Here is a 20,000-nt window from a genome sequence, read left to right as displayed (position 1 = left end):
GTCTCCAATACAATAAAACATCCACACAGTCCCCCTCTCTTTCCCTACAGGCCTTAATGTGTCTCCAATACATTAAAACATCCACACAGTCCCCCTCTGTGTCTCCAATACATTAAAACATCCACACAGTCCCCCTCTGTGTCTCCAATACATTAAAACATCCACACAGTCCCCCTCTGTGTCTCCAATACATTAAAACATCCACACAGTCCCCCTCTGTGTCTCCAATACATTAAAACATCCACACAGTCCCCCTCTGTGTCTCCAATACATTAAAACATCCACACAGTCCCCCTCTGTGTCTCCAATACATTAAAACATCCACACAGTCCACCTCTCTGTCCCTCCAGGCCTTAATGAGTCTCCAATACATGAAAACATCCACGCAGTCCCCCTCTCTGTGTCTCCAATACATTAAAACATCCACACAGTCCCCCTCTCTGTCCCTCCAGGCCTTAATGTGTCTCCAATACATGAAAACATGGGTAGAGTTGGGGGTCGTAACCCCTTACCTTCACTGTGTGGGTAGATTTAGGGGGTCGTAACCCCTTACCTTCACTGTGTGGGTAGATTTAGGGGGTCGTAACCCCTTACCTTAACTGTGTGGGTAGAGTTAGGGGGTCGTAACCCCTTACCTTAACTGTGCGGGTAGAGTTCGGGGGTCGTATGCTGTGGACACCATTCTCTGTGAGCCCAGATCGGAAGATTTCAGCACAGTTTCTGTAGATCACTGGCTCCTCTTTGGGTGTAGTGGGTATTTCTGGGTAGAGAGGGATAGCATTCAGGATAATGACTATGTACTTGGTATTTCTGGGTAGAGAGGGATAGCACTTACCTGATGTGGAATAGTAGTCATGGCTCTATGTAGTAATGTGCACCTCCCATAGTTCTGGAAATTGGGACTGTGAAGAGAGACCTCTGGTGGCATGTTTTGTGTTGTGTGCATGTGTGTCTGAGCTCTGTGCAAGTCATTTAAACATACAGCTCAATGCTTTCACCATGTCAATACCTCTCACAAATACAAGTAGTGATGAAGTCAATCTCTCCTCCACTTTCAGCCAGGAGAGATTGACATGCATATTATTAATATTAGCTCTCTGACCACTCAACTGACCACTCAACTGACTTCAAGCAGTTTAGTCACCTCAACTTGCTAAACTTCCACATTATTCATGACAACATCTAGACTAACTTATTCCTCGCCACCAATTCTGAAACTAACTGCAGCTCTTTGTTGAGTGTTGCAGTCATTTCAGTCGCTGTAGTAGCTGACATGCATAGTGTTGAGTCATCCGCATACATAGACACTCTGGCTTTACTCATTTAAGTTTCAGTGAATGATTGGTTCCAAATACAATGCTTTTAGCTTTTTCTTTTACATTTTGGACTAACTTATTCCTTGCCACCAATTCTGAAACTAGCTGCAACTCTTTGTGTTGCAGTGATAACAGTTTCTGCAGTAGCTGACGTGTATAGTGTTGAGTCATCCGCATACATAGACACTCTGGCTTTACTCAAAGCCAGTAGCATGTCGTTAGTAAAGATTGAAAAATGTAAGGGGCCTAGATACCTGCCCTGGGGAATTCCTGATTCTACCTGGAATATGTTGGAGAGGCTTCCACCCTCTGTGTTCTGTTAGACAGGTAACTCTTTATCCACATTATAGCAGGGGGTGTAAAGCCATAACACATTCTAGAACACCCTCTGTGTTCTGTTAGACAGGTAACTCTTTATCCACATTATAGCAGGGTGTGTAAAGCCATAACACATATGTTTTTCCAGCAGCAGACTATGATCAATAATGTCAAAAGCCGCACTGAAGACTAACAAAACAACTCCCACAATCTTTTCATAATCAATTTCTCTCAGCCAATCATCAGTCATTTGTGTAAGTGCCATCCTTCCCTATAAGGGTACTGCTGCAAGTTTGCTGTCAATTTGGTTACTGTAAAATAGCCTTGTATCTGCTCAAACACCATTTTTTCCAAAAGTTTACTAAGGGCTGGTAACAGGCTGATTGGTCGGCTATTTGAGCCAGTAAAGGGGGCTTTACTATTCTTAGGTAGCAAAATGACTCTAGCTTCCCTCCAGGTCTGAGGGCACACACTTTGTACTAGGTTTAAATTGAAGATGTGGCAAATAGGAGTGGCAAAATCGTCCGCTATGGTCCTCAGTAATTTTCCATCCAAGTTTTCAGACCACGGTTGCTTGTCATTGTTGATAGACAACAATAATTACTTAATTAATCATTTTCACCTCTTCCACACTCACTTTACAAAATTCTAAATTACAATTCTTGTCTTTCATAATTTGGTCAAATATACTTGGATGTGTAGAGTCAGCGTTTGTTGCTGGCATGTCATGCCTAAATTTGTTAATCTTGCCAATGAGAAAATCATTCAAGTATCAGTCGGTAGATGTGATCAATACATGTTGATGATTTAATTCCTGTGCTGTTTGTAAATACCCTGGTAGGTTGACTGACAACCTGTTACAGTTAGAAGGTTTTTCTTGAGTGGGCAGTTTGATAAAAGCCAGCCAATATTTACATCACCCAGAAAATACACCTCTCTGTTGATATCACATACATTATCAAACATTTCACACATATTATCCAGATAACGACTGTTAGCACTTGGTGGTCTATAGCAGCTTCCCACCAGAAGGGGCTTTAGGTGAGGCAGATGAACCTGAAGCCATATTACTACAACAGTATTTAACATTATCCAGATACTGACTGTTAGCACTTGGTGGTCTATAGCAGCTTCCCACCAGAATGGGCTTTAGGTGAGGCAGATGAACCTGTAGCCATATTACTTCAACACTATTTAACATGAGATCCTCTCTAATCTGTACAGGAATGTGGTTCTGAATATTGACAGCCACTCCTCCACCTTTGGTAAATGTTACAACCATTTATTGCTACCACTGTATCATCAAAGGTATTATCTGAGTGAGTTTCAGAGATAGTCAGTATATGAATGTCATCTGTAATTAGCAAATTATTAACTTCATGAACCTTGTTTCTTAAGCTGCATATGTTAATGTGGACTATTTTGAGCACTTTTCTGGGATGCTTGTTTGTTTTCATTGCTTTTACTGGGAAGCTTAGCAGAAGTAGATATGCTTATGTTATTTATGTTAGTGCAGAGTGAGCTGCTCACAGTGGACTTCCTACTAGGGCACACCGCCTCAGTGCTAACAGTATAAATCTGGTTCATATGCACATGATTACTGCATACAATATCTTTAGGATCAGCAGAGTCATTCAGGTTAGTTAGAGGGACATACATTGCAAAATATTCACCCCCTTGGCGTTTTTCCTATTTTGTTGCATTACAACCTGTAATTTAAATTGATTTTTATTTGGATTTGCTCGGGCACCAAATGACCTATCGAGCCGAAACTTGGGATTCGGGGTCTCCTCAGCTAGGCCTACACATAACATCAGAACTGGACCTGCAGCTAGAACGTATCTACTTGTTTTACGTTTTTATTATGTTTTGAACAGAAGGCGTTGTGAATTTTGGGCCAGCTCTGAAGTATGTGATAGTTGGCTACTAAACGAGTTGGAAAAAGTGGATTTGGTGTCAGTTTGTATCAGTTTGGTGTCAGAATGATATCTAATTGACTGATGGACGGTGACTTGCTGGTGACTCTTGTCCATTTGCAATATGTTTAAACAGTTACCATCACCAAAGTGACATTCTGAAATCAACCCTAACGAGCGATGAAAAGGAACCAGAATCACTGCCCAGCCATCCCGAGTTCATCGGGCCAGTCAATTTCGAAATTCCTGTCGGATTTTTGAGCACAACAAATGCTCAAATGGTACATGCCCATTGAAACATATTGCAAATGCACGTGCACTTGCAATATGATTCTATAGTGAAAAAAACATCACCAAATGGACATGATGAAATCAACACAACGAGTGATGAAAAGGAACAACTATCACTGCCAGGCCATCCCGAGTTCATCTGGCCAGTCAATTTTGCATTTCTGCAGTATTTTTGAGCATGTCAAATTTCATACCGCATTTGCCCCCAAAAAGAGTGACTTTTGACTTTGACTTTTGACTTCCTATGAAATCATATTGCAAATGGACAAAACATGTGCCTTATGCGCAAGTAAAAGCAAATGTAAAAAATTATGATAATAAAATTGGACAAAAGTATATTCATACAATAAGTAACTCAATGAATACCTTTGTAGTTACGTTAGCAGACTTGACCTCTATAGTTACGTTAGCAGACTTGACCTTTATAGTTACGTTAGCAGACTTGACCTCTATAGTTACGTTAGCAGACTTGACCTTTATAGTTACGTTAGCAGACTTGACCTCTATAGTTACGTTAGCAGACTTGACCTTTATAGTTAGGTTATAGCAGACTTGACCTTTATAGTTACGTTATAGCAGACTTGACCTTTATAGTTAGGTTAGCAGACTTGACCTTTATAGTTACGTTAGCAGACTTGACCTTTATAGTTACGTTAGCAGACTTGACCTTTATAGTTACGTTATAGCAGACTTGACCTTTATAGTTACGTTATAGCAGACTTGACCTTTATAGTTACGTTAGCAGACTTGACCTCTATAGTTAGGTTATAGCAGACTTGACCTTTATAGTTACGTTATAGCAGACTTGACCTCTATAGTTACGTTATAGCAGACTTGACCTCTATAGTTAGGTTATAGCAGACTTGACCTTTATAGTTACGTTATAGCAGACTTGACCTCTATAGTTATGTTATAGCAGACTTGACCTTTATAGTTACGTTAGCAGACTTGACCTCTATAGTTACGTTAGCAGACTTGACCTCTATAGTTACGTTAGCAGACTTGACCTTTATAGTTACGTTATAGCAGACTTGACCTTTATAGTTACGTTATAGCAGACTTGACCTTTATAGTTACGTTATAGCAGACTTGACCTTTATAGTTACGTTATAGCAGACTTGACCTCTATAGTTACGTTAGCAGACTTGACCTTTATAGTTACGTTAGCAGACTTGACCTTTATAGTTAGGTTATAGCAGACTTGACCTTTATAGTTACGTTAGCAGACTTGACCTTTATAGTTACGTTAGCAGACTTGACCTCTATAGTTACGTTAGCAGACTTGACCTCTATAGTTACGTTATAGCAGACTTGACCTCTATAGTTAAGTTAGCAGACTTGACCTTTATAGTTACGTTAGCAGACTTGACCTTTATAGTTAGGTTAGCAGACTTGACCTTTATAGATGCGTTATAGCAGACTTGACCTTTATAGTTAGGTTAGCAGACTTGACCTTTATAGTTAGGTTATAGCAGACTTGACCTTTATAGTTATGTTATAGCAGACTTGACCTTTATAGTTATGTTATAGCAGACTTGACCTCTATAGTTACGTTAGCAGACTTGACCTCTATAGTTACGTTATAGCAGACTTGACCTTTATAGTTACGTTATAGCAGACTTGACCTCTATAGTTACGTTATAGCAGACTTGACCTCTATAGTTAGGTTATAGCAGACTTGACCTCTATAGTTACGTTATAGCAGACTTGACCTCTATAGTTACGTTAGCAGACTTGACCTCTATAGTTAGGTTATAGCAGACTTGACCTCTATAGTTACGTTATAGCAGACTTGACCTCTATAGTTAGGTTATAGCAGACTTGACCTCTATAGTTACGTTATAGCAGACTTGACCTCTATAGTTACGTTATAGCAGACTTGACCTCTATAGTTATGTTATAGCAGACTTGACCTCTATAGTTACGTTATAGCAGACTTGACCTTTATAGTTACGTTAGCAGACTTGACCTCTATAGTTAGGTTATAGCAGACTTGTCCTCTATAGTTAGGTTATAGCAGACTTGACCTCTATAGTTAGGTTATAGCAGACTTGACCTCTATAGTTATGTTATAGCAGACTTGACCTCTATAGTTACGTTAGCAGACTTGACCTCTATAGTTACGTTATAGCAGACTTGACCTCTATAGTTAGGTTATAGCAGACTTGACCTCTATAGTTAGGTTATAGCAGACTTGACCTTTATAGTTACGTTAGCAGACTTGACCTCTATAGTTACGTTAGCAGACTTGACCTTTATAGTTACGTTATAGCAGACTTGACCTTTATAGTTACGTTATAGCAGACTTGACCTCTATAGTTACGTTAGCAGACTTGACCTCTATAGTTACGTTAGCAGACTTGACCTCTATAGTTACGTTAGCAGACTTGACCTTTATAGTTACGTTATAGCAGACTTGACCTTTATAGTTACGTTATAGCAGACTTGACCTCTATAGTTACGTTAGCAGACTTGACCTCTATAGTTACGTTATAGCAGACTTGACCTCTATAGTTACGTTATAGCAGACTTGACCTCTATAGTTACGTTATAGCAGACTTGACCTTTATAGTTACGTTATAGCAGACTTGACCTCTATAGTTACGTTAGCAGACTTGACCTCTATAGTTAGGTTATAGCAGACTTGACCTTTATAGTTACGTTATAGCAGACTTGACCTCTATAGTTATGTTATAGCAGACTTGACCTCTATAGTTACGTTAGCAGACTTGACCTCTATAGTTACGTTATAGCAGACTTGACCTCTATAGTTAGGTTATAGCAGACTTGACCTCTATAGTTACGTTAGCAGACTTGACCTCTATAGTTACGTTATAGCAGACTTGACCTCTATAGTTACGTTAGCAGACTTGACCTCTATAGTTACGTTATAGCAGACTTGACCTCTATAGTTACGTTATAGCAGACTTGACCTCTATAGTTACGTTATAGCAGACTTGACCTTTATAGTTACGTTATAGCAGACTTGACCTTTATAGTTACGTTATAGCAGACTTGACCTTTATAGTTACGTTATAGCAGACTTGACCTTTATAGTTAGGTTAGCAGACTTGACCTTTATAGTTAGGTTATAGCAGACTTGACCTTTATAGTTATGTTATAGCAGACTTGACCTCTATAGTTACGTTAGCAAACTTGACCAGTAAGTGTGTGTAACAAATGTTTTTTTAAATGAACACTTTCAATGCACAAACACATTCACAGTAGATCTCTCTCACCGTTGCAGTGGGTGACCATGGTTAGCAGCTGCTGCACTGTATCAGTCAGTATAGCCTGCTGTTTCTGCAGTAGTGTGCTGGTGTGTGTGGAGGTCCCCAACTCTCCATGTAGCTGGGTGACCAGGCGCCTCTGTCTCTCCAGCATGTCCTGCAGCTGCTGTCTCTCACTCTGAAGACCCTGGAGCTCCTCAACGTGCCTGGCCTCTAAAGCTGAGAACCTCTGCTCTAGCAAACTGATAGAGAGAGAGAGAGAGAGAGAGAGAGAGAGAGAGAGAGAGAGACAGGGAAAGAGAGAGAGAGAGAGAGGTAGAGAGAGAGAGAGAGGTAGAGAGAGGTAGAGAGAGGTACAGAGAGAGAGAGAGGTAGAGAGAGAGAGGTAGAGAGAGAGAGAGAGAGAGAGAGAGAGAGAGGGGTAGAGAGAGAGAGAGAGAGAGAGAGAGAGAGAGAGAGAGAGAGAGAGAGAGAGGGGTAGAGAGAGAGAGAGAGAGAGAGAGAGAGAGGTAGAGAGAGAGAGAGAGAGAGAGGTAGAGAGAGAGAGAGAGAGAGAGAGAGAGAGGGGATGAATGGATGGTAGTCTATCTATTCTAAGAGGAACCATCCTACAGGGCCAGTCAGAGAACCCCTTGATGAACCATTGTTTTCTTCTTCCTTAGAGTGACTTAGCCATAAGAAAGGGAGGTGGCAGGTAGAGATTAGAGGAGTGGGACAGCAATTGAACGGTTGACCCCTAGTGGGGTCAGGTGACATTAAGCAGCACTGGATTGGTTGATTCAAAGGAACCAATTGTGTTTAAATGTCTCAGAAATTAACATTATGCAGTCTCCTCAGCCTGTGAAGAGCCAGTGATCTACTGGGCTGTCCGCAACACCCTCTGTAGCACATTTCAGGTCAAGCGCAGTGCAGTTGCCATACCAGGCGGTGATTGCAGCCAGTCAAGATGCTCTCGATGGTGCAGCTGTAGAACTTTTGGAGGATCTGAGGGCCCCATGCCAAATGTTTATTTATGTTTAAATGTTTAATGTTTAATGTTCCTCCTGAGGTGGAAGAGGCACTGCCAGTCTCCTCAGCCTGTGAAGAGCCAGTGATCTACTGGGCTGTCCGCAACACCCTCTGTAGCACATTTCAGGTCAAGCGCAGTGCAGTTGCCATACCAGGCGGTGATTGCAGCCAGTCAAGATGCTCTCGATGGTGCAGCTGTAGAACTTTTGGAGGATCTGAGGGCCCCATGCCAAATGTTTATTTATGTTTAAATGTTTAATGTTTAATGTTCCTCCTGAGGTGGAAGAGGCACTGCCACGCTCACTTCATGACTGCATGGTTTTGTGTGTGTGGACTGTGTTATGCTTGGATGGACTGGTTATGGTACGCTGCGTTCCAAACGTTCTATCCGTGAGTGAGTGAGTGAGTGAGTGAGTGAGTGAGTGATTGAGTGAGTGAGTGAGTGAGTGAGTGGGTGGGTGGGTGGGTGGGTGGGTGGGTGAGTGAGTGAGTGAGTGAGTGAGTGAGTGAGTGAGTGAGTGAGTGAATGGGTGAGTGAATGGGTGAGTGGGTGGGTGGGTGGGTCGCTCACTCGCTCACTCACTCACTCACCCACTCACCCACTCACACACACACACACACACACCCAACCACCCACCCACCCACCCACTCACCCATTCACTCACTCACTCACCCACCCACCCACCCACTCACTCACCCACCCACCCACCCACCCACCCACCCACTCACCCACCCACCCACCCACCCACCCACTCACTCACTCACCCACCCACCCACCCACCCACCCACCCACCCACCCACCCACCCACCCACCCACCCACCCACCCACTCACCCATTCACTCACTCACTCACTCACCCACCCACCCACCCACCCACCCACCCACTCACCCATTCACTCACTCACTTACTCACCCACCCACCCACCCACCCACCCACTCACCCATTCACTCACTCACTCACCCACCCACCCACCCACCCACCCACCCAACCACCCACCCACTCACCCATTCACTCACTCACTCACACACACACACACACACACACACACACACACACACACACCACAGAAAGACAACAGAAACACCTGTACAGCAGCAGCTGACGTCTCTCTATCCTGGGGTAACCATGACGTCTGCATATCGAGGGTCTCTCTATCCTGGGGTAACCATGACGTCTGCATATCGAGGGTCTCTCTATCCTGGGGTAACCATGACGTCTGCATATCTAGGGGCTCTCTATCCTGGGGTAACCATGACGTCTGCATATCTAGGGGCTCTCTATCCTGGGGTAACCATGACGTCTGCATATCTAGGGTCTCTCTATCCTGGGGTAACCATGACGTCTGCATATCGAGGGTCTCTCTATCCTGGGGTAACCATGACGTCTGCATATCGAGGGTCTCTCTATCCTGGGGTAACCATGACGTCTGCATATCGAGGGTCTCTCTATCCTGGGGTAACCATGACGTCTGCATATCGAGGGTCTCTCTATCCTGGGGTAACCATGACGTCTGCATATCGAGGGTCTCTCTATCCTGGGGTAACCATGACGTCTGCATATCGAGGGCTCTCTATCCTGGGGTAACCATGACGTCTGCATATCTAGGGGCTCTCTATCCTGGGGTAACCATGACGTCTGCATATCGAGGATCTCTCTATCCTGGGGTAACCATGACGTCTGCATATCGAGGGTCTCTCTATCCTGGGGTAACCATGACGTCTGCATATCGAGGGTCTCTCTATCCTGGGGTAACCATGACGTCTGCATATCGAGGGTCTCTCTATCCTGGGGTAACCATGACGTCTGCATATCTAGGGCCTCTCTATCCTGGGGTAACCATGATGTCTGCACATCGAGGGTCTCTCTATCCTGGGGTAACCATGACGTCTGCATATCGAGGGTCTCTCTATCCTTGGGTAACCATGACGTCTGCACATCGAGGGTCTCTCTATCCTGGGGTAACCATGACGTCTGCATATCGAGGGTCTCTCTATCCTGGGGTAACCATGACGTCTGCATATCGAGGGTCTCTCTATCCTGGGGTAACCATGACGTCTGCATATCGAGGGTCTCTCTATCCTGGGGTAACCATGACGTCTGCATATAGAGGGTCTCTCTATCCTGGGGTAACCATGACGTCTGCAGATCGAGGAGCTCTCTATCCTGGGGTAACCATGACGTCTGCATATAGAGGAGCTCTCTATCCTGGGGTAACCATGACGTCTGCACATCGAGGGTCTCTCTATCCTGGGGTAACCATGACGTCTGCATATCGAGGGTCTCTCTATCCTGGGGTAACCATGACGTCTGCATATCGAGGGTCTCTCTATCCTGGGGTAACCATGACGTCTGCATATCGAGGGTCTCTCTATCCTGGGGTAACCATGACGTCTGCCTATAGAGGGGCTCTCTATCCTGGGGTAACCATGACGTCTGCATATCGAGGGTCTCTCTATCCTGGGGTAACCATGACGTCTGCATATAGAGGGGCTCTCTATCCTGGGGTAACCATGACGTCTGCATATAGAGGGTCTCTCTATCCTGGGGTAACCATGACGTCTGCCTATAGAGGGGCTCTCTATCCTGGGGTAACCATGACGTCTGCATATCGAGGGTCTCTCTATCCTGGGGTAACCATGACGTCTGCACATCGAGGGTCTCTCTATCCTGGGGTAACCATGACGTCTGCATATAGAGGAGCTCTCTATCCTGGGGTAACCATGACGTCTGCATATAGAGGGTCTCTCTATCCTGGGGTAACCATGACGTCTGCATATCGAGGGTCTCTCTATCCTGGGGTAACCATGACGTCTGCATATAGAGGAGCTCTCTATCCTGGGGTAACCATGACGTCTGCATATAGAGGGTCTCTCTATCCTGGGGTAACCATGACGTCTGCATATCGAGGGTCTCTCTATCCTGGGGTAACCATGACGTCTGCATATCGAGGGGCTCTCTATCCTGTGGTAACCATGACGTCTGCATATCGAGGGCCTCTCTATCCTGGGGTAACCATGACGTCTGCATATCGAGGGTCTCTCTATCCTGGGGTAACCATGACGTCTGCATATCGAGGGGCTCTCTATCCTGTGGTAACCATGACGTCTGCATATCTAGGGGCTCTCTCTCCTGGGGTAACCATGACGTCTGCATATCGAGGGTCTCTCTATCCTGGGGTAACCATGACGTCTGCATATCGAGGGTCTCTCTATCCTGGGGTAACCATGACGTCTGCATATAGAGGGCCTCTCTATCCTGGGGTAACCATGACGTCTGCATATCGAGGAGCTCTCTATCCTGGGGTAACCATGACGTCTGCATATAGAGGAGCTCTCTATCCTGGGGTAACCATGACGTCTGCATATCGAGGGTCTCTCTATCCTGGGGTAACCATGACGTCTGCATATCGAGGGCCTCTCTATCCTGGGGTAACCATGACGTCTGCACATCGAGGGTCTCTCTATCCTGGGGTAACCATGACGTCTGCACATCGAGGGCCTCTCTATCCTGGGGTAACCATGACGTCTGCACATCGAGGGTCTCTCTATCCTGGGGTAACCATGACGTCTGCATATCGAGGGTCTCTCTATCCTGGGGTAACCATGACGTCTGCATATCGAGGGTCTCTCTATCCTGGGGTAACCATGACGTCTGCATATCGAGGGCCTCTCTATCCTGGGGTAACCATGACGTCTGCATATCGAGGGTCTCTCTATCCCTGGGTAACCATGACGTCTGCATATCGAGGGTCTCTCTACCCTGGGGTAACCATGACGTCTGCATATCGAGGGTCTCTCTATCCTGGGGTAACCATGACGTCTGCATATCGAGGGTCTCTCTATCCTGGGGTAACCATGACGTCTGCATATCGAGGGGCTCTCTATCCTGGGGTAACCATGACGTCTGCATATCGAGGGTCTCTCTATCCTGGGGTAACCATGACGTCTGCATATCGAGGGTCTCTCTATCCTGGGGTAACCATGACGTCTGCATATCGAGGGGCTCTCTATCCTGGGGTAACCATGACGTCTGCATATCGAGGGTCTCTCTATCCTGGGGTAACCATGACGTCTGCATATGGAGGGTCTCTCTATCCTGGGGTAACCATGACGTCTGCATATCTAGGGCCTCTCTATCCTGGGGTAACCATGACGTCTGCATATCGAGGGTCTCTCTATCCTGGGGTAACCATGACGTCTGCATATCGAGGGGCTCTCTATCCTGGGGTAACCATGACGTCTGCATATCGAGGGTCTCTCTATCCTGGGGTAACCATGACGTCTGCATATCGAGGGTCTCTCTATCCTGGGGTAACCATGACGTCTGCATATCGAGGGTCTCTCTATCCTGGGGTAACCATGACGTCTGCATATCGAGGGTCTCTCTATCCTGGGGTAACCATGACGTCTGCATATCGAGGGTCTCTCTATCCTGGGGTAACCATGACGTCTGCATATCGAGGGGCTCTCTATCCTGGGGTAACCATGACGTCTGCATATCGAGGGTCTCTCTATCCTGGGGTAACCATGACGTCTGCATATCGAGGGTCTCTCTATCCTGGGGTAACCATGACGTCTGCATATCGAGGGGCTCTCTATCCTGGGGTAACCATGACGTCTGCATATCGAGGGTCTCTCTATCCTGGGGTAACCATGACGTCTGCATATCGAGGGGCTCTCTATCCTGGGGTAACCATGACGTCTGCATATCGAGGGCCTCTCTATCCTGGGGTAACCATGACGTCTGCATATCTAGGGTCTCTCTATCCTGGGGTAACCATGACGTCTGCATATCGAGGGTCTCTCTATCCTGGGGTAACCATGACGTCTGCATATCTAGGGTCTCTCTATCCTGGGGTAACCATGACGTCTGCATATAGAGGGGCTCTCTATCCTGGGGTAACCATGACGTCTGCATATCGAGGGTCTCTCTATCCTGGGGTAACCATGACGTCTGCATATCGAGGGTCTCTCTATCCTGGGGTAACCATGACGTCTGCATATCGAGGGTCTCTCTATCCTGGGGTAACCATGACGTCTGCATATCGAGGGGCTCTCTATCCTGGGGTAACCATGACGTCTGCATATCGAGGGTCTCTCTATCCTGGGGTAACCATGACGTCTGCATATCTAGGGTCTCTCTATCCTGGGGTAACCATGACGTCTGCATATCGAGGGTCTCTCTATCCTGGGGTAACCATGACGTCTGCATATCTAGGGTCTCTCTATCCTGGGGTAACCATGACGTCTGCATATCTAGGGGCTCTCTATCCTGAGGTAACCATGACGTCTGCATATCGAGGAGCTCTCTATCCTGGGGTAACCATGACGTCTGCATATCGAGGGTCTCTCTACCCTGGGGTAACCATGACGTCTGCATATCGAGGGTCTCTCTATCCTGGGGTAACCATGACGTCTGCATATCTAGGGTCTCTCTATCCTGGGGTAACCATGACGTCTGCATATCTAGGGGCTCTCTATCCTGGGGTAACAATGACGTCTGCATATAGAGGGGCTCTCTATCCTGGGGTAACCATGACGTCTGCATATCTAGGGGCTCTCTATCCTGGGGTAACCATGACGTCTGCATAACGAGGGTCTCTCTATCCTGGGGTAACCATGACGTCTGCATATAGAGGAGCTCTCTATCCTGGGGTAACCATGACGTCTGCATATCGAGGGGCTCTCTATCCTGGGGTAACCATGACGTCTGCATATCGAGGGGCTCTCTATCCTGGGGTAACCATGACGTCTGCATATCGAGGGCCTCTCTATCCTGGGGTAACCATGACGTCTGCATATAGAGGGTCTCTCTATGCTGGGGTAACCATGACGTCTGCATATCGAGGGTCTCTCCATCCTGGGGTAACCATGACGTCTGCATATCGAGGGTCTCTCTATCCTGGGGTAACCATGACGTCTGCATATCTAGGGTCTCTCTATCCTGGGGTAACCATGACGTCTGCATATCGAGGGTCTCTCTATCCTGGGGTAACCATGACGTCTGCATATCGAGGGTCTCTCTATCCTGGGGTAACCATGACGTCTGCATATCTAGGGTCTCTCTATCCTGGGGTAACCATGACGTCTGCATATCGAGGGTCTCTCTATCCTGGGGTAACCATGACGTCTGCATATCGAGGGTCTCTCTATCCTGGGGTAACCATGACGTCTGCATATCTAGGGTCTCTCTATCCTGGGGTAACCATGACGTCTGTATATCTAGGGTCTCTCTATCCTGGGGTAACCATGACGTCTGCATATCTAGGGTCTCTCTATCCTGGGGTAACCATGACGTCTGCATAACGAGGGTCTCTCTATCCTGGGGTAACCATGACGTCTGCATATCGAGGGGCTCTCTATCCTGGGTTAACCATGACGTCTGCATATCTAGGGTCTCTCTATCCTGGGGTAACCATGACGTCTGCATATCTAGGGTCTCTCTATCCTGGGGTAACCATGACGTCTGCATAACGAGGGTCTCTCTATCCTGGGGTAACCATGACGTCTGCATATCGAGGGTCTCTCTATCCTGGGGTAACCATGACGTCTGCATATAGAGGGTCTCTCTATGCTGGGGTAACCATGACGTCTGCATATAGAGGGTCTCTCTATGCTGGGGTAACCATGACGTCTGCATATCGAGGAGCTCTCTATCCTGGGGTAACCATGACGTCTGCATATAGAGGAGCTCTCTATCCTGGGGTAACCATGACGTCTGCATATCGAGGGGCTCTCTATCCTGGGGTAACCATGACGTCTGCATATCGAGGGTCTCTCTATCCTGGGGTAACCATGACGTCTGCATATAGAGAGGCTCTCTATCCTGGGGTAACCATGACGTCTGCATATCGAGGGTCTCTCTATCCTGGGGTAACCATGACGTCTGCATATCGAGGGTCTCTCTACCCTGGGGTAACCATGACGTCTGCATATCGAGGGTCTCTCTATCCTGGGGTAACCATGACGTCTGCATATCGAGGGTCTCTCTATCCTGGGGTAACCATGACGTCTGCATATCGAGGGTCTCTCTATCCAGGGGTAACCATGACGTCTGCATATCGAGGGTCTCTCTATCCTGGGGTAACCATGACGTCTGCATATAGAGAGGCTCTCTATCCTGGGGTAACCATGACGTCTGCATATCGAGGGTCTCTCTATCCTGGGGTAACCATGACGTCTGCATATCGAGGGTCTCTCTACCCTGGGGTAACCATGACGTCTGCATATCGAGGGTCTCTATCCTGGGGTAACCATGACGTCTGCATATCGAGGGTCTCTCTATCCTGGGGTAACCATGACGTCTGCATATCGAGGGTCTCTCTATCCTGGGGTAACCATGACGTCTGCATATCGAGGGTCTCTCTATCCTGGGGTAACCATGACGTCTGCATATCTAGGGCCTCTCTATCCTGGGGTAACCATGATGTCTGCACATCGAGGGTCTCTCTATCCTGGGGTAACCATGACGTCTGCATATCGAGGGTCTCTCTATCCTTGGGTAACCATGACGTCTGCACATCGAGGGTCTCTCTATCCTGGGGTAACCATGACGTCTGCATATCGAGGGTCTCTCTATCCTGGGGTAACCATGACGTCTGCATATCGAGGGTCTCTCTATCCTGGGGTAACCATGACGTCTGCATATCGAGGGTCTCTCTATCCTGGGGTAACCATGACGTCTGCATATCGAGGGTCTCTCCATCCTGGGGTAACCATGACGTCTGCATATCGAGGGCCTCTCTATCCTGGGGTAACCATGACGTCTGCATATAGAGGGGCTCTCTATCCTGGGGTAACCATGACGTCTGCATATCGAGGGTCTCTCTATCCTGGGGTAACCATGACGTCTGCATATCTAGGGTCTCTCTATCCTGGGGTAACCATGACGTCTGCATAACGAGGGTCTCTCTATCCTGGGGTAACCATGACGTCTGCATATCTAGGGTCTCTCTATCCTGGGGTAACCATGACGTCTGCATATCGAGGGTCTCTCTATCCTGGGGTAACCATGACGTCTGCATATCGAGGGTCTCTCTATCCTGGGGTAACCATGACGTCTGCATATCGAGGGTCTCTCTATCCTGGGGTAACCATGACGTCTGCATATCTAGGGCCTCTCTATCCTGGGGTAACCATGATGTCTGCACATCAAGGGTCTCTCTATCCTGGGGTAACCATGACGTCTGCATATCGAGGGTCTCTCTATCCTTGGGTAACCATGACGTCTGCACATCGAGGGTCTCTCTATCCTGGGGTAACCATGACGTCTGCATATCGAGGGTCTCTCTATCCTGGGGTAACCATGACGTCTGCATATCGAGGGTCTCTCTATCCTGGGGTAACCATGACGTCTGCATATCTAGGGGCTCTCTATCCTGGGGTAACCATGACGTGTGCATATCGAGGGTCTCTCTATCCTGGGGTAACCATGACGTCTGCATATAGAGGAGCTCTCTATCCTGGGGTAAACATGACGTCTGCATATCGAGGGTCTCTCTATCCTAGGGTAACCATGACATACGTGTGTATTACCCACTCCGCTCCAAATGAAGCCTGGAAATATCTGATGTTTATTGCTCTGACAACGTATTAGAAACGACCCAGAGCTACACAGACTGATACAAGCTGAAGGTGTGGTGGATAGGGCCCTCTGAGGGCGTGGTGGATAGGGCCCTCTGAGGGTGTGGTGGATAGGGCCCTCTGAGGGTGTGGTGGATAGGGCCCTCAGTGTGTGGTGGATAGGGCCCTCTGAGGGCGTGGTGGATAGGGCCCTCTGAGGGCGTGGTGGATAGGGCCCTCTGAGAGTGTGGTGGATAGGGCCTTCTGAGAGTGTGGTGGATAGGGCCTTCTGAGGGTGTGGTGGATAGGGCCCTCTGAGGGCGTGGTGGATAGGGCCCTCTGAGGGCGTGGTGGATAGGGTCCTCTGAGGGCGTGGTGGATAGGGCCCTCTGAGGGCGTGGTGGATAGGGCCCTCAGTGTGTGGTGGATAGGGCCCTCTGAGGGTGTGGTGGATAGGGCCCTCTGAGGGTGTGGTGGATAGGGCCCTCAGTGTGTGGTGGATAGGGCCCTCTGAGGGTGTGGTGGATAGGGCCCTCAGTGTGTGGTGGATAGGGCCCTCTGAGGGTGTGGTGGATAGGGCCCTCTGAGGGTGTGGTGGATAGGGCCCTCTGAGGGCGTGGTGGATAGGGCCCTCTGAGGGTGTGGTGGATAGGGTCCTCTGAGGGCGTGGTGGATAGGGCCCTCTGAGGGCGTGGTGGATAGGGCCCTCTGAAGGAGTGTTAGATAGGGCCCTCTGAGGGTGTGGTGGATAGGGTCCTCTGAGGGCGTGGTGGATAGGGTCCTCTGAGGGCGTGGTGGATAGGGTCCTCTGAGGGTGTGGTGGATAGGGCCCTCTGAGGGTGTGGTGGATAGGGCCCTCTGAGGGTGTGGTGGATAGGGCCCTCTGAGGGTGTGGTGGATAGGGCCCTCTGAGGGTGTGGTGGATAGGGCCCTCTGAGGGCGTGGTGGATAGGGCCCTCTGAGGGCGTGGTGGATAGGGCCCTCTGAGGGTGTGGTGGATAGGGCCCTCTGAGGGTGTGGTGGATAGGGCCCTCTGAGGGTGTGGTGGATAGGGCCCTCAGTGTGTGGTGGATAGGGCCCTCTGAGGGTGTGGTGGATAGGGCCCTCTGAGGGTGTGGTGGATAGGGCCCTCTGAGGGTGTGGTGGATAGGGCCCTCTGAGGGTGTGGTGGATAGGGCCCTCTGAGGGTGTGGTGGATAGGGCCCTCTGAGGGTGTGGTGGATAGGGCCCTCTGAGGGTGTGGTGGATAGGGCCCTCTGAGGGTGTGGTGGATAGGGCCCTCTGAGGGTGTGGTGGATAGGGCCCTCTGAGGGTGTGGTGGATAGGGCCCTCTGAGGGCGTGGTGGATAGGGCCCTCTGAGGGTGTGGTGGATAGGGCCCTCTGAGGGCGTGGTGGATAGGGCCCTCTGAGGGTGTGGTGGATAGGGCCCTCAGTGTGTGGTGGATAGGGCCCTCAGTGTGTGGTGGATAGGGCCCTCTGAGGGTGTGGTGGATAGGGCCCTCTGAGGGCGTGGTGGATAGGGCCCTCTGAGGGTGTGGTGGATAGGGCCATCTGAGGGTGTGGTGGATAGGGCCCTCTGAGGGTGTGGTGGATAGGGCCCTCTGAGGGTGTGGTGGATAGGGTCCTCTGAGGGTGTGGTGGATAGGGCCCTCTGAGGGTGTGGTGGATAGGGCCCCCTCAGTGTGTGGTGGATAGGGCCCTCTGAGGGTGTGGTGGATAGGGCCCTCTGAGGGTGTGGTGGATAGGGCCCTCTGAGGGTGTGGTGGATAGGGCCCCCTCAGTGTGTGGTGGATAGGGCCCTCTGAGGGTGTGGTGGATAGGGCCCTCTGAGGGCGTGGTGGATAGGGCCCTCTGAGGGCGTGGTGGATAGGGCCCTCTGAGGGTGTGGTGGATAGGGCCCCCTCAGTGTGTGGTGGATAGGGCCCTCTGAGGGTGTGGTGGATAGGGCCCTCTGAGGGCGTGGTGGATAGGGCCCTCTGAGGGTGTGGTGGATAGGGCCCTCTGAGGGTGTGGTGGATAGGGCCCTCTGAGGGTGTGGTGGATAGGGCCCTCTGAGGGTGTGGTGGATAGGGCCCTCTGAGGGCTTGGTGGATAGGGCCCTCTGAGGGCTTGGTGGATAGGGCCCTCTGAGGGTGTGGTGGATAGGGCCCTCTGAAGGAGTGTTAGATAGGGCCCTCTGAGGGTGTGGTGGATAGGGTCCTCTGAGGGTGTGGTGGATAGGGCCCTCTGAGGGTGTGGTGGATAGGGCTGCTGTACCTGCTTTTATCTTTGAGTCGTGAGATCTCCTGATTCTGCTGGAGGATGTGTTTCTCTAGACGGTTAGTGAACAGAGAATACTCTAACAGCTGGATCTCCATTCTACTGGTCTGGTTCAGCACCTAGGGAGGGAGGGAGGGAGGGAGGGAGGGAGGGAGGGAGGGAGGGAGGGAGGGAGGGAGGGAGGGAGGGAGGGAGGGAGGGAGGGAGGGAGGGTTATTCAGTTACCTGCTTAAATTGTTGTTAAAAACCTCTTCAGGATTCAACCTGTTTTTTTTCAATTCTCGCATAAAGAGACATACCCAAATCTAACTGCCTTTAGCTCAGGACCTGAAGCAAAGATATGCATTTTCTATGTACCATTTGAAAGGAAACACTTTGAAGTTTGTGGTAATGTGAATGGAATGTAGGAGAATATAACACAATAGATCTGGTAACAGATAATACAAAGAAAAAAAAACTTTATTTACATCATCTTTGAAATGCAAGAGAAAGGCCATAATGTATTATTCCATAATTATTATTATTCCAGCCCAGAAAATGTATATTTTGGCCACTAGATGGCAGCAGTGTATGTGCAAAGTTTCAGACTGATCCAATGAACCATTGTATTTCTGTTCAAAAGTTTGTATCAAGACAGCTCAAATGTGCCTCGTAACTTTTCATGTTCAAATTTGTGCTTTCTCCTCAAACAATAGCATGCTATTCTTTCATATATAATAGCTACTGTAAATTGGACAGTGCAGATTAAATGACTAGCTGATATAGAGACGACTGTGTACTTTCTGAAAGCTATACACCAGACACAGGTAGATAAACATGGAGGGGCCTGTTAAATCATTTCACAGATTTATATTTAATAAAGGTTGACCGCTACATTTGTATCTTTATTTTTACAGCTAGACTGATAACCAACCAGTCATAATATTTGTACAGGTTGCACTGTCCTACACCTCTACGGTACAACTAAAGACCATCTCTGTTGTGGCTCCATGTTTGATGTTTCAACTGGCTGATTGTCCGTCACCTCATTCAACTCAGCATGTCAATCAACGTGTTCACGGTGAGGGACAACAGATCTCAGAGGTCAACCCTGGGTCAC

The 20,000-nt window shown here is 48.4% G+C and overlaps 1 protein-coding gene across 1 annotated transcript in view; it reads right to left on the bottom strand.

The window, feature by feature from the left end:
* LOC135549477 (angiopoietin-2-like) overlaps positions 1-20,000 on the bottom strand; it is a 48,403-nt gene that overhangs the window by 25,587 nt on the left and 2,816 nt on the right. The window contains exons 3-5 of the mRNA XM_064979474.1: positions 18,899-19,020; positions 7,081-7,313; positions 636-760 (exon numbers count right to left, since the gene is read on the bottom strand). Of these exons, the coding sequence (XP_064835546.1) occupies positions 636-760; positions 7,081-7,313; positions 18,899-19,020 (480 nt within the window). The remainder of the gene's footprint in view (positions 1-635; positions 761-7,080; positions 7,314-18,898; positions 19,021-20,000) is intronic.

Source organism: Oncorhynchus masou, chromosome 12 (assembly GCF_036934945.1).
Source record: "Oncorhynchus masou masou isolate Uvic2021 chromosome 12, UVic_Omas_1.1, whole genome shotgun sequence".
Classification (NCBI taxonomy): Eukaryota; Metazoa; Chordata; class Actinopteri; order Salmoniformes; family Salmonidae; genus Oncorhynchus; species Oncorhynchus masou.
This window is presented reverse-complemented; position numbering and strand designations above follow the sequence as displayed.